This window comes from Crinia signifera, chromosome 3 (genome assembly GCF_055691185.1).
Source record: "Crinia signifera chromosome 3, ASM5569118v1, whole genome shotgun sequence".
NCBI classification, from domain to species: domain Eukaryota; kingdom Metazoa; phylum Chordata; class Amphibia; order Anura; family Myobatrachidae; genus Crinia; species Crinia signifera.
The window spans coordinates 312,065,493-312,092,753 of NC_139219.1; the positions used below are offsets into that span (position 1 = coordinate 312,065,493).

At 48.2% G+C, this 27,261-nt stretch overlaps 1 protein-coding gene across 2 annotated transcripts in view; it reads left to right on the forward strand.

The window, feature by feature from the left end:
• Window positions 1-1,109: 1,109 nt before the first annotated feature.
• MFSD2B (MFSD2 lysolipid transporter B, sphingolipid) overlaps window positions 1,110-27,261 on the forward strand; it is a 36,512-nt gene continuing 10,360 nt past the window's right edge. The window contains exons 1-8 of one of the 2 annotated variants that reach the window (XM_083178627.1): window positions 1,110-1,199; window positions 13,542-13,664; window positions 15,738-15,862; window positions 22,173-22,296; window positions 24,977-25,055; window positions 25,424-25,611; window positions 26,141-26,231; window positions 26,847-26,968. In XM_083178627.1, coding sequence (XP_083034753.1) covers window positions 1,119-1,199; window positions 13,542-13,664; window positions 15,738-15,862; window positions 22,173-22,296; window positions 24,977-25,055; window positions 25,424-25,611; window positions 26,141-26,231; window positions 26,847-26,968 — 933 coding nt within the window. In that variant the 5' untranslated portion in view covers window positions 1,110-1,118. Of the gene's footprint in view, window positions 1,200-13,541; window positions 13,665-15,737; window positions 15,863-16,943; window positions 17,318-22,172; window positions 22,297-24,976; window positions 25,056-25,423; window positions 25,612-26,140; window positions 26,232-26,846; window positions 26,969-27,261 lie in introns of those variants that run through there. The other variant, XM_083178628.1, reaches the window with a different exon arrangement.

Consider the following 27,261-nt stretch of genomic DNA (forward strand, 5'->3'; position numbering starts at 1 on the left):
GGGCATAGCAAGGTAAAAAATCGCGTCGGTCGCATCGCATGCGACCAAAAAATCGCATGCGATGCGACCGACGCGATTACCGTGATTTCCCATAGGGAACAATGTTAAATGTCCCAATTGACCCGATTTTCCATAGGGAACAATGTTAAATGGCCCACAGAGGCCAAATAGGCACCCTGAAGTGTGAAATGGCCCCCCCAATTGTTAACGCCACCCCACGATCAACGTGAACCCGAAGCGTGGTGAGCGCAGCGGTACGCGTCCTACGACCTTTTCATACCCCCACTATCCAGTTGAGAATAGAAAGTGTGGCGAGCGCAGCGAGGCGAGCGGACGCGGACACCTGTGAAGCCCGCGAGGGGACGCGGATACCTGTGAAGGTATCCGCGTCCCCTCGCGGGGCTCGCCACGCTTCAGGCTCGGTGGCTCGCTGCGCTCGCCACACTTTCTATTCTCAACTCCACACCGACGTGGATAGTGGGGGAATGAAAAGGTCGTAGGACGCGTACCGCCGCCGCTCGCCACGCTTCGGGTTGACGTTGATCGTGGGTTGGCGTTAACAATTGGGGGGGCCATTTCACACTTCAGGGTGCCTATTTTGCCACTGTGGGCCATTTAACATTCCCTATGGAAAATCGGGTCAATTGGGACATTTAACATTGTTCCCTATGGGAAATCGCGGTAATCGCGTCGGAAACATTGCATGCGATTTTTTGGTCGCATGCGATGCGACCGACGCGATTTACATTTTAACATGTATTTCTATGTAAAATCGCGGGCATTGCATCGGTCGCATCGCATGCCATTATAATGGCATGCGATGCCCGCGATGGGCGCCCTTCTAGGTAAAGAGTACTAAAAATCAAAATAAACTTAATTTTCCATATGAAAATGTAAGATTTGTTATGAGCTGCTCATTCCTAAGCCACACTTGTTGAAATATATAAACTGTAGTGTAATAGACATTTTTTTTCACACTTTCCCCGTAGCAGCACTGACAGCTGTGGGAAGAAGACAGTTCAGCCTCACCGTTGTCCCTTTAAACCTTCTTTTGCTCAGCCCCGCCCTCTAGTGGTTGCAGGACTCGCTGCACGCCTCAGGCTCACACTGGCTCTGACATGGAAGAGAGAACCCCGGAGCTCCCGCTGAGCACACTGACAGCCAACACCAAGAGGCTTCCCCTGTATGCGGAGCAGCAGGTAAGCGCCCCTGCCCACCAGGGCTAGACCCACCCCACTATGCACACCTTGCAGGGTCAGGCAGACAGGGTCTCTCTATCTGCTTCCTCAGGATGTTGGGACTTGTAGTTCTACAACATTTGCAGAGCCACTGTCCTTGATAACTCTATGAGAGCCACTTGGTTTATTTGGGACAAGTACATAGTAACTAATATGTTACCTCAAACCATATTTTTCTTTGTAAGGATATCACTATGCCTATCCCAAGCTTGTTTACATTGTACTACTGTATTTGCCTCTACCACCTCTGATGGGAGGCTATTCCACTTATCTACTACTCTTTCTGTGAAGTAATTCTTCCTCACATTTCCCCTGAATGCGCAGTCCGCCTGTCGAATCTCGCGTCTCATGATCTTATGTTATATTATGGAGTTGTACGTGCGGTCGAATGCTGTTTTGTGCGCATTCGATTTTTCGAAATGCGATCTTCGATTCCTGAATATTTCTCCTCACTTCCCGGCCACTCCCCCTCCACCCATTGTGCACAGATCTGTTCAATAAACTGGTGCGTTTTTTATACAGCATTTGATGCATTTGCATTCGATCCCGCCCAATTTTTTTAGAGGCATTCGATAAATCGTATGATTGTATGCACAATTGTAAGCCAAAAAAAGCATTTCTGATGCGATTTAGCAAAAGGTGAGCTTCAGGGGAAATGGAACCGGATATTGCGTCGAATGCAATTGCACAAGTGTATGGGTAGCATTAGGAAAGCACGTGAGGAGAGAGGGCCCTGCTCGTGAGAGCTTGCATTCTACAGGGAAGGGGGACATGAATACATTATGCCATGTGATATGTGTATAGCATTGCCAGTATGATGCACATTCCCCACACACTACTATATATGACTGTATATTATCAGGTATGGTCATTTTAGCTTCTAAAGATCAAGTTGTTATTAAACTATTTGACTTGTGTGTGTGTGTAGAATCCAGGTATCACTGTGACAGTACACAGGCGATATCTTATTATTATGCGTCCCTTATACATATGTTCTGTACATTTATTTATTAACCGTTTCTTATATATCGCACACATATTCTGCAGCGCTTTACAGAGTATAGTTGAACACTCACATCAATCCCTGCCCCAGTGGAGCTTACAATCTATATTCCCTACCACATGTACACGCACACACAGACAGTCTAGGGTTTATTTGTTGGGAGCCAATTAACCTACCTGTATATTTTGGGATTGTGGGAGGAAACCGGAGTACCCGGAGGAAACCCACGCAAGCACGGGGAGAATATACAAACCCCACACTGTTAGAGCCATGGCGGGAATCGAACCCTTGACCTCAGCGCTGTGAGGCAGTAATGTAACCATTACACCGTCTGTACTGCCCGTATATATAACACATGGTGGGGATAGAACCCATGGCCTCAGTGCTGTGAGGCAGTAATGTAACCATTACACCATCCGTACTGCCCGTATATATAACACATGGTGGGAATAGAGCCCATGACCTCAGCGCTGTAAGGCAGTAATGCTAACCACTACACCATCCGTACTGCCCCGTATATATAACACATGGTGGGAATAGAGCCCATGACCTCAGCGCTGTAAGGCAGTAATGCTAACCACTACACCATCCGTACTGCCCCGTATATATAACACATGGTGGGAATAGAGCCCATGACCTCAGTACTGTGAGGCAGTAATGCTAACCACTACACCATCCGTACTGCCCCGTATATATAATACATGGTGGGGATAGAACCCATGACCTCAGCGCTGTGAGGCAGTAATGTAACCATTACACCATCCGTACTGCCCCGTATATATAACACATGGTGGGAATAGAACCCATGACCTCAGTGCTGTGAAGCAGTAATGCTAACCATTACACCATCTGTACTGCCCCGTATATATAACACATGGTGGGGATAGAACCCATGACCTCAGCGCTGTGAGGCTGTAATGTAACCATTACACCGTCCGTACTGCCCCGTATATATAACACATGGTGGGGATAGAACCCATGACCTCAGTGCTGTGAGGCTGTAATGTAACCATTACACCATCCGTACTGCCCCGTATATATAACACATGGTGGGGATAGAACCCATGTCCTCAGTGCTGTGAGGCTGTAATGTAACCATTACACCATCCGTACTGCCCCGTATATATAACACATGGTGGGGATAGAACCCATGACCTCAGTGCTGTGAGGCAGTAATGTAACCACTACGCCATCCGTACTGCCCCGTATATATAACACATGGTGGGGATAGAACCCATGACCTCAGTGCTGTGAGGCAGTAATGTAACCACTACGCCATCCGTACTGCCCCGTATATATAACACATGGTGGGAATAGAGCCCATGACCTCAGTACTGTGAGGCAGTAATGCTAACCACTACACCATCCGTACTGCCCCGTATATATAATACATGGTGGGGATAGAACCCATGACCTCAGCGCTGTGAGGCAGTAATGTAACCATTACACCATCCGTACTGCCCCGTATATATAACACATGGTGGGAATAGAACCCATGACCTCAGTGCTGTGAAGCAGTAATGCTAACCATTACACCATCTGTACTGCCCCGTATATATAACACATGGTGGGGATAGAACCCATGACCTCAGCGCTGTGAGGCAGTAATGTAACCATTACACCGTCCGTACTGCCCCGTATATATAACACATGGTGGGGATAGAACCCATGACCTCAGTGCTGTGAGGCTGTAATGTAACCATTACACCATCCGTACTGCCCTGTATATATAACACATGGTGGGGATAGAACCCATGTCCTCAGTGCTGTGAGGCTGTAATGTAACCATTACACCATCCGTACTGCCCCGTATATATAACACATGGTGGGGATAGAACCCATGACCTCAGTACTGTGAGGCAGTAATGTAACCATTACACCATCCGTACTGCCCCGTATATATAACACATGGTGGGGATAGAACCCATGACCTCAGTGCTGTGAGGCAGTAATGTAACCACTACGCCATCCGTACTGCCCCGTATATATAACACATGGTGGGGATAGAACCCATGACCTCAGTGCTGTGAGGCAGTAATGTAACCATTACACCATCCGTACTGCCCCGTATATATAACACATGGTGGGGATAGAACCCATGACCTCAGTACTGTGAGGCAGTAATGTAACCATTACACCATCCGTACTGCCCCGTATATATAACACATGGTGGGGATAGAACCCATGACCTCAGTGCTGTGAGGCAGTAATGTAACCACTACGCCATCCGTACTGCCCCGTATATATAACACATGGTGGGGATAGAACCCATGACCTCAGTGCTGTGAGGCAGTAATGTAACCACTACGCCATCCGTACTGCCCCGTATATATAACACATGGTGGGAATAGAGCCCATGACCTCAGTACTGTGAGGCAGTAATGCTAACCACTACACCATCCGTACTGCCCCGTATATATAATACATGGTGGGGATAGAACCCATGACCTCAGCGCTGTGAGGCAGTAATGTAACCATTACACCATCCGTACTGCCCCGTATATATAACACATGGTGGGAATAGAACCCATGACCTCAGTGCTGTGAAGCAGTAATGCTAACCATTACACCATCTGTACTGCCCCGTATATATAACACATGGTGGGGATAGAACCCATGACCTCAGCGCTGTGAGGCAGTAATGTAACCATTACACCGTCCGTACTGCCCCGTATATATAACACATGGTGGGGATAGAACCCATGACCTCAGTGCTGTGAGGCTGTAATGTAACCATTACACCATCCGTACTGCCCTGTATATATAACACATGGTGGGGATAGAACCCATGTCCTCAGTGCTGTGAGGCTGTAATGTAACCATTACACCATCCGTACTGCCCCGTATATATAACACATGGTGGGGATAGAACCCATGACCTCAGTACTGTGAGGCAGTAATGTAACCATTACACCATCCGTACTGCCCCGTATATATAACACATGGTGGGGATAGAACCCATGACCTCAGTGCTGTGAGGCAGTAATGTAACCACTACGCCATCCGTACTGCCCAGTATATATAACACATGGTGGGGATAGAACCCATGACCTCAGCGCTGTGAGGCAGTAATGTAACCATTACACCATCCGTACTGCCCCGTATATATAACACATGGTGGGGATAGAACCCATGACCTCAGCGCTGTGAGGCAGTAATGTAACCATTACACCATCCGTACTGCCCCGTATATATAACACATGGTGGGAATAGAACCCATGACCTCAGCGCTGTGAAGCAGTAATGCTAACCATTACACCATCTGTACTGCCCCGTATATATAACACATGGTGGGGATAGAACCCATGACCTCAGCGCTGTGAGGCAGTAATGTAACCATTACACCGTCCGTACTGCCCCGTATATATAACACATGGTGGGGATAGAACCCATGACCTCAGTGCTGTGAGGCTGTAATGTAACCATTACACTATCCGTACTGCCCTGTATATATAACACATGGTGGGGATAGAACCCATGTCCTCAGTGCTGTGAGGCTGTAATGTAACCATTACACCATCCGTACTGCCCCGTATATATAACACATGGTGGGGATAGAACCCATGACCTCAGTGCTGTGAGGCAGTAATGTAACCATTACACCATCCGTACTGCCCCGTATATATAACACATGGTGGGGATAGAACCCGTGACCTCAGTGCTGTGAGGCAGTAATGTAACCATTACACCATCTGTACTGCCCCGTATATATAACACATGGTGGGGATAGAACCCATGACCTCAGTGCTGTGAGGCAGTAATGTAACCATTACACCATCCGTACTGCCCCGTATATATAACACATGGTGGGAATAGAACCCGTGACCTCAGTGCTGTGAGGCAGTAATGTAACCATTACACCATCTGTACTGCCCCGTATATATAACACATGGTGGGGATAGAACCCATGACCTCAGTGCTGTGAGGCAGTAATGTAACCATTACACCATCCGTACTGCCCTGTATATATAACACATGGTGGGGATAGAACCCATGACCTCAGCACTGTGAGGCAGTAATGCTATAACCATTACACCATCCGTACTGCCCCGTATATATAACACATGGTGGGGATAGAGCCCATGACCTCAGTGCTGTGAGGCAGTAATGTAACCATTACACCATCCGTACTGCCCCGTATATATAACACATGGTGGGAATGGAACCCATGACCTCAGTGCTGTGAGGCAGTAATGTAACCATTACACCATCCGTACTGCCCCGTATATATAACACATGGTGGGAATGGAACCCATGACCTCAGTGCTGTGAGGCAGTAATGCTATAACCATTACACCATCCGTACTGCCCAGTATATATAACACATGGTGAGGATAGAACCCATGACCTCAGCGCTGTGAGGCAGTAATGCTAACCATTACACCATCCGTACTGCCCCGTATATATAACACATGGTGGGGATAGAACCCATGACCTCAGTGCTGTGAGGCAGTAATGTAACCATTACACCATCCGTACTTTATACACTGTAGAAGTTGGTATCCGATGGCTGATTGGCAATGGATCAAATGCACCAAGCTTTAAAAAGTGATAAAGTGCAAAGAGATAAAGTACCAGCCAATCTGACCCCAACTACCATTTTTTCAAACCAAGCCTGTAATGTGACAGTTAGGAGCGGATTGGCTGGCTGTTTATCACTTCATCACTTTTTGAAGTTTGATGCATCTTGCCCAATGTCAACACAATATGGTCGACAGACATGTGGTCGATGGTTGGGCAAAAGGTTGACAAGTAAAACGTCAACATGGTTATTGCAAACTGTAAAGTTCCTCGGACATGGAGAGTGAAGCGGGACGCTCCTTGAGAGATCACATGCTCAGGTGTCGACACTTACACCAAAAAAGGTGACGTGACAATCTTTTCTGTGCCAGCCTTTTGCCTGTGCTGTGTTGATCTTTTTCCAGGGTCAACATTGTGCATGCCGGCCTTTTGGGGTCGATCTATTGACTCTTGTACTCAGAGGTGGATTTTCCACAAGGTAACCCATGTCCCTGTCTAGGACCCAAGGGGCACCATAAAGATATCCTGGCAGTCTAAAATATTCCCAGAGGAGCATTGCGCTACTGTCACGTCATGACATCACATGGACCATGACATCACATGGACCTGATCACACTCCCAAAGTCCGTTTGATGTTCTCAGATAGGATGAAGAATGTGTGAACACACAGAATGGTGTCATCCACTGAATGTGGGCAGTCAGGTTACATGTGACACAGGTAGTAAGCTACTTCCAAAACACCTAGAGCCTGATTCAGGTTTGTACCCAGTGCCGATGTTCACGCAGCTGCGCATTTATTGGTAGACTGGGCAGGCACCAAGGTTCTCTGTCCATGCAGGCTGCAGTCAGCAACATTACAGTATATTGCTACAGATATTGGCCCTTATTCTAGTTGAATCGGACGGATGCGTATTTTCAGACAGGAACCGAGTGTTCTTAGCCCCGCCTACCGTCCGGATCGCTCACACCGTCCGAATGCGGTAAGACGCCGACCAAACGGACCGCGAGTGGATTTTTCATACGAACGCCTCCTCCATCTGTGGGAACCTCCCTCGTCCTCCGATGGTCGCCAACCATCGAATGCTGGACCGAGTGGTCAGGCAGCACCGAGTGCTCCAGACCACTCGGACATTTCTCTGTGTGAAAGCAGGGATACAGGCGGGCAGCTGTCATATGTCCGCCCCCCACACGTGCATCACGGCCAGATTACCATACATACGCCCAGCGTTTTCATGGGAACGCCCATGAAACGCGGGTGTACGCATATGGTAATGAGCAAAATCAGCCCTTCACGCCCCTCTCCACCCCCTGCTTGGATGGTTCCATACGATCATTTTCTTCATGGATCTCACGCAGTGTTCGGACGTGTGAGGCGTTTGCACATGCGCAGATACGCCACCGCACATGTGCAAACACCAACCATCGGCCGGCCGGCCGCATTCGGAGCCATCCAACTCAATCAGAATAAGGGCCATAGATTGTTTGATGAACCGGTACCTTGTCTAGGGGACCATGAGGACTAAATCTGGCTTTTGTCGACCTATACTATAGGGCAGTGGTAGCCAACCCTAGCCCTCGAGAGCTACCAACAGTTCACATTTTCCAGACAACCTAGCTGCTGCACAGCTGCACTCATTAATCACTGACACATTTTAAAAGATCCACAGATGGAGTTAATTAGCTCACTTGTGATTCTGTGAGGAGACCTGCAATACATGCACTGTTGGTAGCTCTCGAGGACTAGGGTTGGCTACCCCAGCTATAGGGTATATTTAATTAGAGTCGAAAAGCCCTATTCAATGAGCGGCCAGCTCCCCCTGTGTCAGCCCCAGGGCCGGGTGAGCAGCAGCAGGGCCACCAAATGTATTTTCCTTTAATTGAGTGTATATAAAACCAGTAGGTGGCACCCCTAACTGTCACTGTGATAATGTAAATCACACAGAACTGGTTGCTGTATATTCCTCCATTGTCAACAGGGGCGGGCTGGGCCGGGGGACAGGGTGCCATGTGCCCCCCGGGCCACTCTGTCACATACTGCTGCGGGCCGCCCGGTGGTCCAGCACCAGCATATTGCTCACCCCCTCTTTCATTCTGTAAACAGCGCCGGCCGTGGCCTTCAATACATGGCCGCGGCTACCAGAACATGGCCGCCATCCTCCTGCTTGAGGATATGTCCGGAGTCATTAGGGGAGGGCCTCCTGGCAGTGACCGAGTAACAGGATGCCGCCGCCGCCTACCCATGCGTCTGATCTGACATGGAGGAAGAGCTGGCGGGCAGAGGATAGCGGGCGGAGGGCAAGAGAGTGCAGTTCAGACCTGGAGACTGGAAAATTTGCGGTGAGATTGGTGTCCTGCCATTATTATGCAGGGGGAGCAGCCTGTGGTGACCTGTTATTATTATTATACAGGGGCAGCAGCCTGTGGTGACCTGTTATTATTATTATACAGGGGGTGCAGCCTGTGGTGACCTGTTCTTTTTATACAGGGGAAGCAGCTTGTGGTGTCCTATTCTTTTGATACAGGGCGAGCAGCTTGTACTGTCCTATTCTTTTTTTATACAGAAGGAGCAGCCTGTGCTGTCCTGTTCTTTTTATGCAGGGGAGCAGCCTGTAGTGCCCTGGTATTATTATAGATGATGAGCAGCTTTTGGTGTCCTGTTATTATATAGAGGGAGTAGGGTTTTTTTCCCAACCCTCAGCCGCCACCCACCTCACCTCTGAAGGGGCAAATGTTTTAAGTTTTGTTTTTTGACCATGGGTCACGATCTTATCTCTGCCCTCTTACTGAATTATTCTCCACCCACTAACGGCAATGTGTTATTTTTGGGGGGGGGGGCTCCCCCGGGTCACCGCCACCTCGCCGCCGGTCCCCGCCGCATTCCCCAAACAGTCAGATGTAGCGCCGCTCACCAATGGGGGTGGTCTGGCGAGCCCCGGTGGATGAGCGGCGCTACATCTGTACAAAGCAAACGGATACGGCCGTGCTGCTGTGCATAGGCCGTATCATAGTCAGTGAAACTTGCTTGTGTGTGGCTGTTGTGCTGCAAGTGACAGCTGAGCTCATTCAAGTATCTACAGTATAATCAACTCCAGGCCTAATCTTTTTTTATTAATACAGATTTTGTAAACAAAAAAACTCAATTTAACGATGCACTGTTAAGGCCCCCATACACTAGGGTAACTTGTCGCCTCCGACTTCCCCCTGAGCTTCCCCGCTTGCTCCCCGGGGGGAGCTTGATTAGATTGGCACTTGATGTGCCATTTTTTACATGTGATAAATCGTCTCGATTTATCACATGTAAAAAACGTGTGTGTGTGTGGGGGGGGGGGGGGGGGGGGGGCTACAGAGCAGGGCTGCTGGTGGGAGCAGGGGGGGCTGGGGACACTGCGGGGGACACAGGCGGTATAGAGCCGGGCAGAGGGAGCCGGGAGCTGTCAGTGCTAGAAAAAAAAGCCTATACAATGAATGGGCAGCCTGTGATTGGCTGAGCACTCTCTCTGCCAATTGCTGACTGGCTGAGAGAGCGCTCAGCCAATCACAGGCCGCCCATTCATTGTATGGGCTTTTATTTTTTTTATGCAGTACTGACAGCTCCCTGCTCCCCCTGCCCGGCTCAATGCCGCCTGTGCCCCCCGCAGCGTCCCCAGCCCCCCCTGCTCCCTCCGCCGCCCCACTAGGTCCCAAGTCGGGTGGTCGGACGTGCAGCAGGTCCGACCACCCGACGCAGATCCGATGCGCACGGGACCGCGCATCGGATCTGAGGGGACATCAAAACTAGCCGATTTTGGTCCGATTTCGGCCAGATCCGACTGATCTGGCCGAAATCTGACCAAAATCGGCTAGTGTATGGGGGCCTTTACTTATGGGCCGGTGCTCTGGACTTGCCCCCCAGGCTAAAAGTTGCCAGCCAGCCCCTGATTGTCAATAATATGGACATGCCATCCTAGTGCTGGATTTTTATTATTCTGTGGTATTTCATTCCCTATCATCCACTTGGGCGAGGAGAGAGAATAAAAAAGTGCATGGTGAGGGGACGCTATGCACCGACACGCTGTCCATGAACATTTATGTCTACATAAAAAAAGTCAAAAACTCACCATTGCCGACCAAATGATTGTGTTGACCTTAGCCATTCTCGACCTTAGTCATGTCAACCTTTTTTCATGTGTCGGCCTAAGGCCTTTTCGACTTTCAATGGTCGATCCAATGCATGTCGACCTTAATTTGGTCAACCCAATGACCCACACCCAGCCACTCGGTGTCTCCAATCATTCCCCCCAGATTTTACATATAAATGTAGGCAGGTCCAAAGGTTTGAGGCTCTGGAATCCCCGCCTTACAGAGAACATATGTACTGTACACACTGTACGATACGCGGCACCACTGATAACGGCGGTGCCGCAAAACAAATAATACGCGGGTCATATCTGAACAATATCATTAAGTGACATCACCAGGATCCCCTCCGAAACAAGCAACCGCTAATGATATTGTTAGATAATGATCCGCGGGAGCGCACGTTATTAACTATATACGATATGCACGATAATATCATTATTAACGATTTCGTTATCATGCATGTCGTTAGTGTGTACCTAGCTCAAGGATCAAAATGGGTTGAGGTTACCTTAATGATAAAAAAGGGGGCAGACAGATGGGCCAAGTGGTTCTTATCTGCTGTCGAATGATATATTTCTATGTTATTATTATGATCCTTTATTTATATGGCGCCACAAGGGATCCGCAGCGCCCACTGTATTATTGTTGTGTGTATGTTCTGGTGAGGGAGCGCCTGTGACAGAAAGCTCCTGACCAGGGTACAGCCTGGAGAACCGAGTGGCTGAGTTTGCTTACTAAGGGCTTCTGGGAAATGTATGGTGGCAGATAAGTGGAGCTCTTCCCTTATCTGGCCGCTGCAGTTTCCCATAGACTGACAGACCCAGGGCAACTTTCTCTCTATGTCTGTCAATTAGCTGCTGACTGCTTGGTGGGATGGACAGATAACGGCGGCTCTCAGAAAGCCAAAGACTGTTTATAGGAAAACTTGTGTGGTCACCGCACTATCGCACCAAAGATCGCAATCCCACAATGCACGTCTCTAGTGCTTATGGGTACAGTGAGTAACTGAATCTACAATGTGTCTTATTAATATCATTGTTAAGCTGGAAAAACACTTAGGGACAGTTAGGGAAACACTTAGGGATGCACTAAGCTTCAACAAGCGATAAAATGGAGAGAGACAAACAGCCAGCCAATCAGCTCCTGGCTGCCATATTAGGATGGATTTGAAAACTGACAGGTAGGAGCTGATTGGCTGGTTGTTTATCACTTTCCACTTCATCACTTTATGAAGCTTGATTTTGACACTGTATAGCGGGGAGCAGAGCCAGACCCCTGACTGTACCTGTATACTTACTGTAGTGCTGTGATGCAGCCACTGGGATTTGTACCTGTATATCCAGTGCTGTGATTCAGCAGATGAGACTGTACCTGTATACTTAGTGCTGTGATACAGCAGCTGAGACTGTACCTGTATACTTAGTGCTGTAATGTGGTGGCTGGGATTTGTACCTGTATACTTAGTGCTGTGATACAGCGGCTGAGATTTGTACCTGTATACACCATTTACGAGCGTTAGGATGAAGACAGGTTAGGCGGCTGACATCCTGTGACGTCAGCCGCCTGCCCCCGGTGGATATCGGCCCAGCCATGCACCCATGGGAGAGCCCTGTTTTTTCTCCTCCTGTCCACCCCCGGCCCTCCCTCCCCGCTGCAAACGGCTGCCGGACGCGGTCCCGACGTCGGGATCCCGACTGTCAAAACGCAGACAGACGGATGCCCGACAGCCACCCGCTATTTTCCCTCGTGGGAGTCCACAACCCCCATAGAGGGAGAATAGATTAGGTGGCTCGCGTAGCCCGCAAGGGGCATTGTTGCGCTCACCATGCTGGCTGAGTCCGGGCAGTCGTGATCCCGATGTCGGGCTAGTGACTGTCGGGATCCCAACTGTCGGAACCCTATACCACACCCCCTGCTAAGTCGCATGGGACCTTGTGCCTCACTTGTGCAGCTTGGTATATTGAGGCTGGGTAACACACCCGTATGCACTAACACTGTTGGTGAGAGCACTATGTATGCAGACAATAGATCACTGTGTAGGAGGACTGTCTGTGCTGCACTGCGCATAGCCATAGGAGCTTAGAAGATCTCAGAAAACTGGTGGTAATCCTGTTACCCCTTTGTCTGAGCTCCGTGGGGTATAGTGGTCCAGTAGCCTGGATTTCGATGGTCAGTATAACAACATCAGTATCCCGACTGCCGGTACTCCAACAGGGGAGCGAGCACATTGAAGCCCTTTACGGACTCGCCACAGGTTCTATTCTCCCTCTATAGGGGTCGTGGACTCCCACCAGGGAGAATAGCCCCTGTAAGTTGGGATCCTGACTATCGGGAGGTCATTCGGCACCCGTGTGAGCTCTGGGGGTTGTTCACACCTGATCACATAGCTGCAATCAGGTCTGAATAACCCCCTCTGTCCCATTCATTTGAACGACATTCCCTTCTTGCACTGAGGCTTAGGAAGAGAACATATACACTGGTAGAAAGAACCATTCCATTATACAATTGTCGCCGAGAGCCGCACGTGGACTCCTGGAATATAGTCACTGTTCTGCCACAGATCCAGCCGGTTCTTCCACTACCACGGGGACGATGTCACTGGCACAGACAGAACTTGTGTATTTCAGATCTCTATTAACAATGCTTCCGTCTTCCTCCAGGTCAGGCACTGCAGACTGTCTGTGATCAGCAAGCTGTGCTATGCCGTAGGGGGGGCCCCTAACCAGGTGGCAGGGAGCGCCTCCGCCTTCTTCCTGCAGATCTACCTCCTAGATGTAGCTCAGGTAAGGACAATGGAACCCTGTACAGGCTGAAGATATATTTTACATTTGTACCTATGGGCTGCGTAGGGCTGCAGTCCCCCTTATCTGGGCACATCTATAAAGTGGTCTCTATCGCTCTCCACCCCCACTGCGGGGGCAGAGCAAGTGGTGCTGACAGGTCATCCGGGCCTCGGTAAAATGGAGGGGGCGTGGACAAACCTCAGTGGAAAAAAAAATAAACAAAAGGGAGAGAAAGGACAGGCTGCCGCTGCTGCTTTCTCTCTCCCCAGCGCAGCACACGGCACTGAGCAGTGTGTGCTGAGCTGGTTGGTGAGGCTGTGCTGCGGTGGCAGCCTGACCTCTCTCTCCCCACTGCCCGGCTCCCTGCAATGGGGGAGCAGGACCTGGGACCCTCCAGTAGACCCGGCCCCGGGTAAAAAGTACCCCCCTCTTGACGCCACTGGACAGAGCATGCACGGATACAGGACCCATTCCGCACACGTAAACAAAAAAACAATATGATGGTTTCTCCAATGGCGCTCTAATCGCTTACTGTCCACAAAGTAAAAAGGATAAATGAGTTTTTCCTCTTCTTCTTTTCTTCCTCTCCTTGTTTCCTCAAGGGCATATAAAACCAAGAAAGAGAAGAGGGAATATAGTTTAGTAAAATAATATCCAATATGGGGAGAAAAAGTTATTTCTTTTTTCCTTATGGGTGGGTGTAAACTTCTTTGTAAAGGGTCACCACAATGTGCAGACACGAAGGGTAGCTTACATCAAGCTTACATTCTTTCCAATTTTTATACACACATAAAGGTATCTTTATGTAATTCCACCCCAACCACAGACCAATAATAGTTGCTCACACAATTGCTTACACCAACGAGATGTGTCGACTCCTATCAGGGTTTCTTTAAAATAACTCCTCCTGGCTCCAAAACAATGGTCCTTTTATTTTCTTTTTATTAAAAAATCATTTCAAATACAAGATCCACATATGACGATACACAGTACAGAATGGCAAAAATGGGCTGTAGTCAAGGCGACCAATGAACCCGGACAAGCTCACCTCAACCAGCGCCCAGACTGTATATGTGGACCTCCTAAAAACACAGACACCATTCCGCACACGCACAGTGCACTCACAATTGTAGTTGTACACAAACTGTCAGGTCCTATGAGGGTTATTCTAAATCAATCGTCTCCCCACGCGTTCGCACGGGGGACCGATTGTTTGCGACTGTGCATGCGCATAGGGTTTTATGCGCATGCCCTCGCACACAGAAGTCCGGGCTGGGGATGCGCTTAGGGGCGTGGGAGGTGGGTCAGGGAATTTGCCTATGGGAACACTCAGCGTTTAATGGGCGTTCCCATGATAATTCCCCGATGATGCAGGTGCGGGGGGCGGGCTGCCTGCCCTCTCCTCACGCAGGGAGCCCGCAGGTCTGAGACACCGCAGAGGGATGCGATGTTGCTGGCATGACCCCCAAAATGTCGGCATGATTGACATCCTGCTGACTTTTTGGTGGCAGCGGCGGGGAGCGTTCCTGGGAACAGGGGTGTTTCTGAAGCCAGTGTTCTGCGTGTGAGACTCAGGTGACAGCATACATTGGTAATTATGGGGCCCATTCAGACCGATTGCTCAGGTCCGAATTCGTCTCTGTCCCCGATGGTCGGCGTTTGCGCATGTGACAACCCCAGGAGAGAACAGCTTCGGCGAGTTCTACACTGGCCAAGCCGTCGCTCCTGGAGGGGCGGGCAGGGAGCCGCAAGGGGGAGGAAGCAAGGCGACGTCTGGCCTTTTATGGGTGTTCCTGCAGAGGCAGGTGTGACAATGCCTGCTGGGGGTGGGCGTCGGACATCACATGACACCAGTGCCCGCCCCCTTTTCAGCCATCTCCGTCCCGAATAAAGGTAAGTATAGACCTACGTTTATCCAGGAATGGAGGAAAAATCATTCGATGGTGAGCATCCATCAACTGATTTTTCCTCCGGGCGTTCGGTCAGGCTCCGTTAACCTGTTCGCTAGGTCTGAATCAGGCCCCACGTACTAGATTTTAGGAACAGTAATTCATCGCTTCTTCTTTATTCCAGATCACGCCGTTCCAGGCCTCTCTGGTGCTGTGCATTGGGAAAACCTGGGGTGGGATTACAGATCCCATCGTGGGATTTTTAATTAACAAAAGCCGATGGACGGGAATAGGCCGCTTGATGCCATGGTAAGATAACGAGCCATCCTGTCTGTATGTCGGCCTCTACAGGGATAACACTGTGATTTATATCCTTCTATCTATGTTCTTAGGGTCACCAGGAGAATATCAGAAGGAACCTGGGGTTTACCTAAGATGGTTGGCTTTGATCTATATTAGGGATGGGGAACCTTCGGCCCTCCAGCTGTTGTTGAACTACACATCCCAGCATGCCCTGCAACAGTTTTAGCTTGGCCAAATAGCAAAGTTATAGCAGGGAATGATGGGATGTGTAGTTCAACACCAACTGGAGGGCCGAAGGTTCCCCATCCCGTATCTATAACTGACATATAGATAATTACATTTGTGTTACAATCGTGTTCTGTCATGTTGCATACAATGACATATTAATAACCTAAAGCGGAAAACCCCATGTCGACCTTTTGACCGTCGACCTTCCCCATGTCGACCTAATGACCATGTCGACATAACCCATGTCGACCTTCAGTCACGTCGACCTAGTGGTGTCGACCTAGTTCTTGTCTATCCTATGATCCGTACCCGTTGAATGGTATTATTATTCCCAGTAGAGGGCGCTGTTGCTGCAATGCTTTATAAAGTCATTTAGGGCCTGATTCAAGTCCAAACTTACCTTTCTGAATCCGGTCTGGGGTCCGATGGTGCGGGTCTGCGCATGCGTATCAGTGAAAATACACATGTGCATGTCCGACGTATGAACGCCTTCAGTGACTATCACAGTCGCCAAAGTCTTCGCACACATCGGGAGGGTAGTGGGTGGGCAGGGGGCTGTCGCATAGGGATGCCCAGAGCTTTCTGAGCGTGCCCACAAAAATGCTGGGCACTCCCATGCGAACACAGGCGTGGCGAAGCCGTCACGGGTGGGAGGCTGATGTCACGTGACATCAGTGCCCACCCCCTGCTCTCCCATCTCAGGTCCAGATAAAAGTCAGATCAGACTGCGGGTGAAAAATCATTTGATGGTCGGTGAACATCGAATGATTTTTCACCCGTACGCCCGCATGCCGGCAGGCGGTGTTTACCGGCTCGCTAAGCAGCAAATGTACGCTGCTTAGTGAGCCAAACCGAATCAGGCCCTTAGTTTGCGGCTAAAGTTGTTTGTAAATGACGTAAGGGGAACATCACCGCCAAGACAAAAATATGGTTCAAATATAATAAAAGGCTGAAGGTCCTCACCTCTTTGGGGGGAATTTAAGTGTATTGCTCGCAGGCAGCCACTAGATGGCATCTGACGAAACAATGCCATCCAGTGTTGCTCTGTTCGGGCGCGCACAGTTGCAGGCGCTAACATTATTGTTATATTATTTCATCATTTTGACAGATTGGTAACTAGTTAGAATTATTTGAACTTTTTTGGGATCTACCCAGGACAGGGGTGATTCTTGTATCAGATGCCGATTACTATTGTGTCGACTCCACGTCGGTAATGATTACCAGCGCTGCACTGTAAGTGTTTTAGCTTCGTTATCAGCACTTTACTAAAGATGGGACTCGGCCGCGCAGATGTAGATATACAGAGGACTAGCCCCACTTATTATCCGCAGTGCATTGGTTAAGACCTGTCAGAGCAGGGAATCTATATGGGACAGCTTTTAGGCAAACACAGGCATCCTGTGGATCTATAGTAGGAATTACTGCAGCATGTATGAAAATGTGACAGTAATGACTACAGCTGTGCGCCAGCTAAGTGATCTGGGGAATGTGACAGTTAGTGATGACTACAGCTGTGCACCAGCTAAGTGATCTGGGGAATGTGACAGTTAGTAATGACTACAGCTGTGCACCAGCTAAGTGATCTGGGGAATGTGACAGTTAGTGATGACTACAGCTGTGCACCAGCTAAGTGATCTGGGGAATGTGACAGTTAGTAATGACTACAGCTGTGCGCCAGATAAGTGATCTGGGGAATGTGACAGTTAGTGATGACTACAGCTGTGCACCAGCTAGGTGATCTGGGGAATGTGGCAGTTAGTAATGACTACAGCTGTGCGCCAGCTAGGTGATCTGGGGAATGTGACAGTTAGTGATGACTACAGCTGTGCACCATCTAGGTGATCTGGGGAATGTGACAGTTAGTAATGACTACAGCTGTGCACCAGCTGGGTGGTCTGGAGAATGTGACAGTTACCAATGACTGCACCTGTACACCAGCTGGGTGGTCTGGGGAATGTGACAGTCATTGATGACTACAGCTGTGCACCTGCTAGGTGATCTGGGGAATGTGGCAGTTAGTAATGACTACAGCTGTGCACCAGCTAGGTGATCTGGGGAATGTGACAGTTAGTAATGACTACAGCTATGCACCAGCTAGGTGATCTGGGGAATGTGACAGTTAGTGATGACTACAGCTGTGCACCAGCTAGGTGATCTGGGGAATGTGACAGTTAGTAATGTCTGCACCTGTACACCAGCTAGGTGATCTGACAAATGTGACCGTTAGTAATGACTACACCTGTACACCAGCTAGGTGATTTGGAAAACGTGGACCGTTGGTAGATCTCGAGGACCGGTTTGTCCAGCCCTGGTGCAAAATAACAGGAACTCTGGAGGAAAGAATGCAGCAGAAATCACTGTTGCGGGATTTTAACCCTTATCCTGGTGGCAATAGCATTGCTTAGGTCAAAGTCTGGCACCATGAAGCCAAAGGACAGAGCAAACATTCTCTTTATAGAAATATAGATCATATTCTATTGGCTGCTCTGTAAGGTGGATCAGTTCAGCACCCGAGCTTGCGGACAGCGACAGTGGTGGTAAACCCATTAGTTTATCTGTATCACTGGAACTGGATGGCTGATGTCTCAAAAGTGATAAAATGGAGAGTGATAAACAACCAACCAATGAGCTCCTACCTGCCATGTCACAGACTGTGTTTGAAAAATGTCATACAGGAGCTGATTGGCTGGCTATTTATCACTCTCCATTTTATAACTTTTGAAGCTTATTGCATCTGGCCCTCAGTGAGCCAAGAGATCTGTCAGTGTCGAGCCCTGGGGAGAGGTGGTAGTAGAAGTATGAGGCCGCTCTATGCAATGCATACTCGGAAGGTGAGCAGGTGAAGGAGGCTTGGTCCCGCACTCTTGGGTGTGTGGTTACCCATCCCTGGCAGGTCTTTCCCCCATTTTTGTACCCCTGAAAGTGCCCTATGGAGTGTGGCCGACCGAGTATCCTGTGTAAGGGTATCTGGGTGATATCTCAGCCATGAATGGTCCACTAGAACAAGAGGTCAACATGCACTATGTCGACCTTGCCAGAAAGTTGACACAAGCAAAAATCATCATGGCAATGGTCAACACCTGAAAAGGTCGACATGAGTTTATCACGATTTTTTAGGGACTTTCGTGCTTCGGAAGTGCAAGGGTACGTGCTACACCAAATCAGGGTCCATGTCAACAGATGTTGACATTGACAAAAATAATAGGAAAATCGCATGTAGACCTTTTTATTTGCTGACATTTTGACCTCTTGATTCTGTCGACCTAATGTTAACGTTGAGCTAGTGCATGAGACATTTAGTCGACCTGGACACTGTCGACCCTATGGTTCGCACCCTGGCCCTTATTCAGATCTGATCGCAGTACAAATTTGTTCTCAAAATGGGCAAAACCATGTGCACTGCAGGTGGGGCAGATGTAACATGTGCAGAGAGAGTTAGATTTGGGGGGGTGTGTTGAAACTGAAATCTAAGGTGCAGTGTAAAAATAATGCAGCCAGTATTCACCCTGCACAGAAACAAAATAACTCACACAAATCTAACTCTCTCTGCACATGTTACATCTGCCCCATCTGCAGTGCAGATCTGAATAAGGGCCATTGTGTGAGGAAAATAACAGGTGGCTGCCTCCACCTTACCGCATGCTCTAATTCAGAGTTCCCCAAAGTCTGCCATTACAGTTGGGAAACTCTCCTATTATTTATACCTTGTATGTAACGTATGCTCTGTATAACCCAGTTACAGCTCTGTACGTCCCTCTCCTGTGAAAGCCAACCTGGCTTCCTCCAGGACCTTAAGGCATAAGAGGACCGATCCTTGTGAACCAATAAGAATCCACCCATAGCTTCCCCTTCTGTACGTAGCATCCTTCCTGAGCACTGGGGCTGCTATCACACATTACATGTCCCCCCATGTGGCACAGGGTGAGCTCCGGCAGGCACTGCTAGAACTGTCTATATTCATTATCACTGCACATTCAGCCGACGTAAACACGCTCACCCCGACTCTACCCATTATTCTGCAGAGCATCATGGAACTTCCCTCAGAGGGTCTCCATTGTGTCACAGGTCTGGTGACCGGCATTGTCCATTTGTTCTTTACACAGATTGATTTTTTTACAGCTCACTATTTGCAGAACAGTCAGATTCCAAAAATCTGCCAGGGGACGGCTGTGATGTTGTCTGACACGGACATTATTTACATGAACATATATAATGTTGTATAGTTGTGTATGGGGTTGGTCTACAGAAAGTTGGTCGACAGTCATTAGGTCGGCAATGTTAATTCCACATGGGGAAAGGGTGACATGGGTCTAGGTCGACATGGGTTTAGGTCGACAGGTCAATAGGTCGACACAAGCATTAGTTCGACATTGTCTAGGTCGACAGTCAAAAGGTCGACATGGGGGTTTTCACAGTTTTTTTACTCAAATGTCGTCACCGTCACCATGGACGCTGTTTTCAGTGAACCGCAGCCCCTCGCAACGCTCGCTTCACTCGTGATGCTTCAAACACGGTGCATCGCTACGCTCGGCACACTATTTTATTCTCCCACCACGCCCTAGTGGATGGTAGAGCATGAAATACCGCCTGTCGGCACATGTCAGCTAAAAAACAGTGAAAATCCCCATGTCGACCTTTTGACTGTCGACCTAGACACTGTCGACCTAATGCTTGTGTTGACCTGTCGACCTAAACCCATGTCGATCTAGAACCATGTCAACCTAATGATTGTCGACCAACTTACTGTAGACACAATGACCGTATCCCTATGTATGGGCATTGCAGTTATGATTTAATTATATATTGGGGGGTTTAATGACATGAAGTGAGCCCAGTCCATTTTTGGCCCCTTTTTGTACTAACTGCCAGGGTACAGTGGAAACATCATGTTGTATAAAATAGTATAAATTAAACAGGGCACTAAGTTATTGACACAGTTATAGCAACAGCGTATGACCATCCGACCCCCCCTGAGCCATACCGGACCTTCCCGGGCAGCAGGATCGCATGCAGTCCTTTCATATGCGATGTATTGCACGTGACGCCATTCCTCAGTGCCGGGAGGTGAGGCCGAGTCGGAGGTCGGACAGGCAGCGAGGATGGGCACCAAATTTAGAGATGTACACAAACCTGAAGGCTTCTGTACATCTCCAGAGCCAGATGCACTAAGCTTCAAAAGTGATGAAATGGAGAGTGATAAACAGCCAGCCAATCAGCTCCTGCCTGACATTTTTCAAACACAGTCTGTGACATGGCAGGTAGGAGCTGATTGGCTGGCTGTTTATCACTCTCCATTTTATCACTTTTGAAGCTTAGTACATCTGACCCCCAATGTTTAACAATCTGTGCAGTGTCCCTTAGTTACAGCATGACTGCGGCCTTTTGGGGGTGGGGGAACGGTGGTGACGGTCAGTGTTACAGAAAATGGGCGCATCTTCACTGGCCCTGGGAATATAAAAACATTAGTTGTATGATGACTTCTAGGACAGCCGCAGATCGCGCAGATGATCTGGTTCTGCGTCTTAAGATGCAGCAGCAGAGCTGACAAGGTGGCAGGAGGCATCTGTTTACACAAGATGCCTCCTGAGTAATTAGCATATGATCCCTCAGCCGCTGCGCACTGGCGCACATCAGAGGACGACCGTGCTGCACTGGAAGAGAATCACGTTGTCCATCAATGAAGTACAGCAAGTGTCATTTTGCTATATTCAAGTGTTGCGTGGAGGACACGGCGGTGGGCCGGACATGGAGAATGTATATACCGGTTCTGCATGAATCGTGAGTGCCAACTATACCCATAAGTGTATATAGGAAACTACTGTTCCAAGGTTATAGTACAGCCCAAGGAGGGAAATTTGGGACTTCTATTTCAGATGGGATGTTGCTGTAGTCAACCAATCAGATACTATCTATTATCATCTAGAATATGCTAAAAAAATCGAATTGGTTGCCCATAGCAACAGCCCATGTAAAATAGAACTCCCATCTTAGTAATTTCCCCCTAGGAGCCTGACGGACTGTTCTACATCAGCTCAGCAGGAGTATGCTGGAATGTGCGTGCAGTTATTCTTGTCTCTTTGTGCCGCAGGATGCTGGGGTGCACACCATTCCTGGTGCTCTCCTATTTCTTCTTGTGGTTCGTCCCCCCCTTTGTGACCGGGAGAGTCTTCTGGTATTTGCTCTTCTACTGTTGCTTTCAAGCTCTGAGCACGGTGAGTAACCAATCAGATCCACAATAGTGCCCGCTACGTGCAATCTCTTGTTCTATCGACTGACTCCATGATTTGCTGAGACAGACCCCGCCCACAGCATTCTCTGAAGTGGGTGGAGTCTTGGGATCAGTGTTGGCTCAAGGTATGGGACCACCAAGTGAGCGATAAAGAATATCCTAGGTCAAAGTCGATCTAGGGTATGTCGACCATTCTTAGGTGCCAACCATAGACCAGCGCAGCCCATTCGCTGTGGGTTGAAGGCTGGATGCGGTGTCGGAAGCAAGGGTATGTGGGTGTGTTGGGCAGTAGGGGGTGCCTGGGCACCCCCCCCCCCCCCTGGGGACACCTATGTTGACATGGTGACTGTCAACCTAGACATTGTCAACCCAGGGACTGCATACCAAATACTGCACATACTGTATTACTCTGGTCATGGAATAAAAAAACGGTACTTGTTTCCTAGAACGGCCACAATCGTGAGTGATCGTGGCTCTTAATTAAGGGACACGATCCTCACGATGTGGCCGATTTTTTACAATTTTTTCCCTTTGATTGACAGAAATCGGGTCAATCGGTCGGTCGCGACCAATTAAAATCGGCCGCGATGCGACCGACCGATTGACCCGATTTTTCCATAGACTTCAATGTTAAAAAATCTTTTAACATTGAAATCGGGAGGATCTTGTCGGTCTTGTGCCATTATAATGGCACAAGATGAGATGGACTTGATTAAGTCCATCTCACATAGGGAAAAATGATAAAAAAGGTGAAATGGGCCAATATGACCCATTTCACATTTTTTATGTGCCCGCCATGACCCCACGATAGACGTCAACCCGAAGCGTGGCGAGCGCAGCGAGCCCGCGAGGGGCGGCGGTGCGCGTCCTCCGACCTTTTCATTCCCCTACTATCCACTAGGGCGTGGAGTGAGAATAGAATACGCGTCCCCTCGCGGGGCTCGCTGCGCTCGCCACGCTTCGGGCTCGGTGGCTCGCTGCGCTCGCCACACTATTCTATTCTCACTCCACGCCCTAGTGGATAGTAGGGGAATGAAAAGGTCGGAGGACGCGCACCGCCGCCCCTCGCGGGCTCGCTGCGCTCGCCACGCTTCGGGTTGACGTCTATCGTGGGGTCTAGCCCACTTAGTAACATTTGGGGGGGCAATTGAAAATAATCAGGTGAAAAAAAAAAAAAAATCGGGTGAAAAATCGGTCGGTCGGATCGGTCGCATCGCATGCGACCAAATCGCATGCGATGCGATCGATCCGATTTTTTATCTTACGACCACAACGATCTAAATCGTTGTGGCCGTGCTAGGAAACAAGTACCAAAAAAACTTTGTAAAACCCTAGTATACAGTATGCAGATTCTACTTTTATAATTCTCTGCTGCCACCTGGTGGGGATTTAGTAAAAAAGCATTTTGAACTTCAGACTTTGGGCTCAATACGTACATTTACACCACACTTTACAGCTCGCTGCCCTGTAGGGCTCTGAGTGTTTTTGGGCGAATTTGGGCTGATTTTGCCTCTAATTGCATTAAGCCCTAAATTGGTATCAGTATGAACAGTGGCAGCTCTCACCAGTATAGAGGAGGGGATGCCTTGAGTGACTGGCAGGTCGGACTTTCAATAGGAAGTTATTGCCAGTCACAGTGAAGCCAGAGCAGTCTCACAGACTACATCTGGCTTCACTTTAGGCAGAGAGAGTGGCGGATCTTACCTGGCGGGGCTGCAGCCCATAGGTAAAAACCGCCACTGAGTATGAATAATAAACATGACTTAGGCGACTATTAATCCTTGGAAATATCAATGTTTTTGTACGGACGAATGTTCCGTGTTTCTACAATGCACATGCTGCGTAGCTGAACACCCGCATCTACAGATCACATCCGCACCCGCATCACTGTGCAATTACTTTGCATCTCCACTGGCAGCAGGAGGATGTAACTGATTGGTCTTGGGTGATTCGCATGTGGGTTACATATTGATGCAGACCTGGGGATTAGGTGGAAGCTGGAATGGTCCGAACCGGACAAGCTACCAGCAGATGTGCACTCCCTGTGCACATCTGCCATCACATACAAGGGGACACACACTAGGTAGACATTGATAAAAAGGTTGACACACACACACATGGAAAAGGTCGACACATGAAAAGGTCAACATGATTTTTTTCATGTTTTTGTTGTCAGTGTCGACACCTGAGCTTGTGTAACTTCAATCACCATGTTTCGTCACACTTTACCATTCCCAATCGTAGCCACCTCGACATTTTGCTTGTGTCGACCTTCTGTCAATGTCGACCTATTAGATCTCAAAGTGCAGAAAGAAGATAGAAAATAAGTTATATATTTTGTCAAAGTTGCATGAGGGCACAAACATCAAACATGTCAGTAAATTAAAGTCACCTGAAGGTGTACATCTATACCTGACTTCACTAATGGCAGGATTAGAGCTCCACAGTCTTTGTGCAGTATGTGGAGGGAGTTGTATCAAACCTTGGAGAGAGATAAAGTGGAGTTGCCCATAGCAACCAACCAGTTTTGTCATTTTATAAACTGTGTCAGACAAGTTAGAAGCTGTCAAGAGAAAACGTCTCTTTATATATTTATATATATTTATTAAATGAATAGTACACCTTTACATTTGTACTAAGTAATACTTCTGTGTTTCCTGTAGATTTATCATGTTCCATACACAACTCTAACGATGTTTCTTAGCACAGAACAGACAGAGAGAGACTCAGCCACTGCATACAGTAAGTGCCATACTCTCACTGTCATGTCCGTTACACGCAAGCCCATAAGCTATCGGCGGCCCTGCACCTAGCTCGGCCTCTATAAATAAACCAACTACTACTACTACTCTATCACTGTCCTGCTTGACAGCAGACATCTAGTGAGCCCATTGGGTTCCCCCACTGTTAGCGCCAATCCTGTCTTGTAGGTTCATGGAAAAGATTGGGGTACCCATTAGACTCAATTCCTGGGATTTAACTTAGGTTACATGCATAACGCCTGTGATGAATGTGCACAATCCCTTTTTGTGGAGTAAAAAATAATGTCATACAGGAATGAGTTCAAATGGAATTTCAGCCCCTCTGTGGCGCCCTGTGTTTTCCTGCAGGAATGACAATGGAGGTGCTCGGGACCCTTATTGGAGCAGCACTGCAAGGGCAAATAATTGCCAGTGCCCACACTGCCCATCACTGTCATGTGACTAACGGGACTGTAAACGTCACTGTGAATGTCACAGACTCTCTGGTAAACACCACGTTCTTGGTTCCAGGATCAGCAGATTACCAGCTTCACGCCGTAAGTAAGAGCTTGTCTGACAATAGCTTTAAATAATGCATATGCGCCAATGCAGATTTGCTCTATTCTGGTGCTTATGTTTGCATGCACCTTGAAGGGTGGGATGGAGGAGCAACAAGGCTGGAATTACACAACCTTGTAGTCCAAAGTATGATTACTTATAGTAAGTTTGGATAATTGTGAAACATTTTCCTTTTTCTCTGGGGGGGGGGGGGGATAAGAATTTCTTTATAGAAAAGTTTAGTTTAGATTTGGGTCAAAGGCCAACCTTCTACACTTTGCACTGCCACATAAAAGTTCACAGTTGTTGCTTTAGTCTTGTTTTATTGCAGCCAGGAGAGCAGGGTCCGAGGTATATTTGGCGTCACGAGCAGGATGAGTAACTTCTGTGCAGATAGTATATTAGAGCAGATTGGTCATATGATATGTTCCATCCATTCATAAAGTGTTTGTATTTATGAATAATTAATTAATTTACATTTCAATTATGTACTAATGGATTAAATGTTTAAGTGGTATTTACTTGTAGAGAAATGTCTACATGATTGCTGCCGGTGTGATCGGATGCGTGTATTTATTCTGCACAGCTGTCCTCTTTATAGGAGTCAAGGAGAAAGATGGTGAGAAATATTTTTTATCTCCATGTTGTTCAAAATAGGATCTGTCATTGATAGAGATTGGAGACAGCCATTTTTTAAATGGCTTCCCCGCCTGGTGCTTGGGCCTGGTGCTGGTTGTCATTTTTTAAATTATTTATTTATTATATTTTTTAAACAGGGCAGCATTGCACAAATCTGACTGCTCCGTGCGATGCTGCAGCTTCATACGTATTTGGCGGCCGTATACAAATTGGATACGAATACAAACGTGTACAAACGTCTACGACATCGGAGAATACAAATGAGGATTATACGGCAGCTTTGTAAATTTGTTGTATTCTTCATTCGTATTTTCGGGTCATATACGGCCAATCCCGCTCGTATGAGGATTGGCCGTATACGATTCAGAGATGTACATTAGCCCGGTTGTGGGACTGCGTAAGCAGAAAAAGTTCTGTGTGATGGCATGCAGTGCCCTCTGATTGACAGGCTGATGCCATTCGAGGTCATAGAGGTGGTGGTGCTATCACAATGTGGGCAGACATTGCTGTAACTTGTATATACCTGCAGTAAATGTATATTTTATAACTGCAGTAATCACTGTATATTACAATTTCATTTTTTCTTATTTTCCAGATCCATATGCATGGCTGTCGGGGAAGGTTTTGCCATTTTGTAGCGGTTTCAAACAGTCCATGCAGCACGGCCCATACTGTTACCTGATAGTCTCCTTCCTGCTAATCTCCGCTGCTGTCCAGGTAACTCGTGGTCTGTGGTGGAGGAACATGTTGCTGCAGCAGGCTGGCTGGAGGCTCCAGGCTGTGACACTAGTGAGATTTGGGGTCAGATGTACAATGGAGAGTGATAAAGGAAAGATAAATACGCTACCAACAATAAGCTACTAACTGCCATTTTCTAACACAACTTGTACTGTGGAAGTTAGGAGCTAGTTGGCTTGTACTTTATCTCTCTCCACTGTATCTCTCTCCAAGGCTTAGTACATCTTTACATTAAAGAGATTTTAGTAATTCACTACTAGTTACTGGTACAC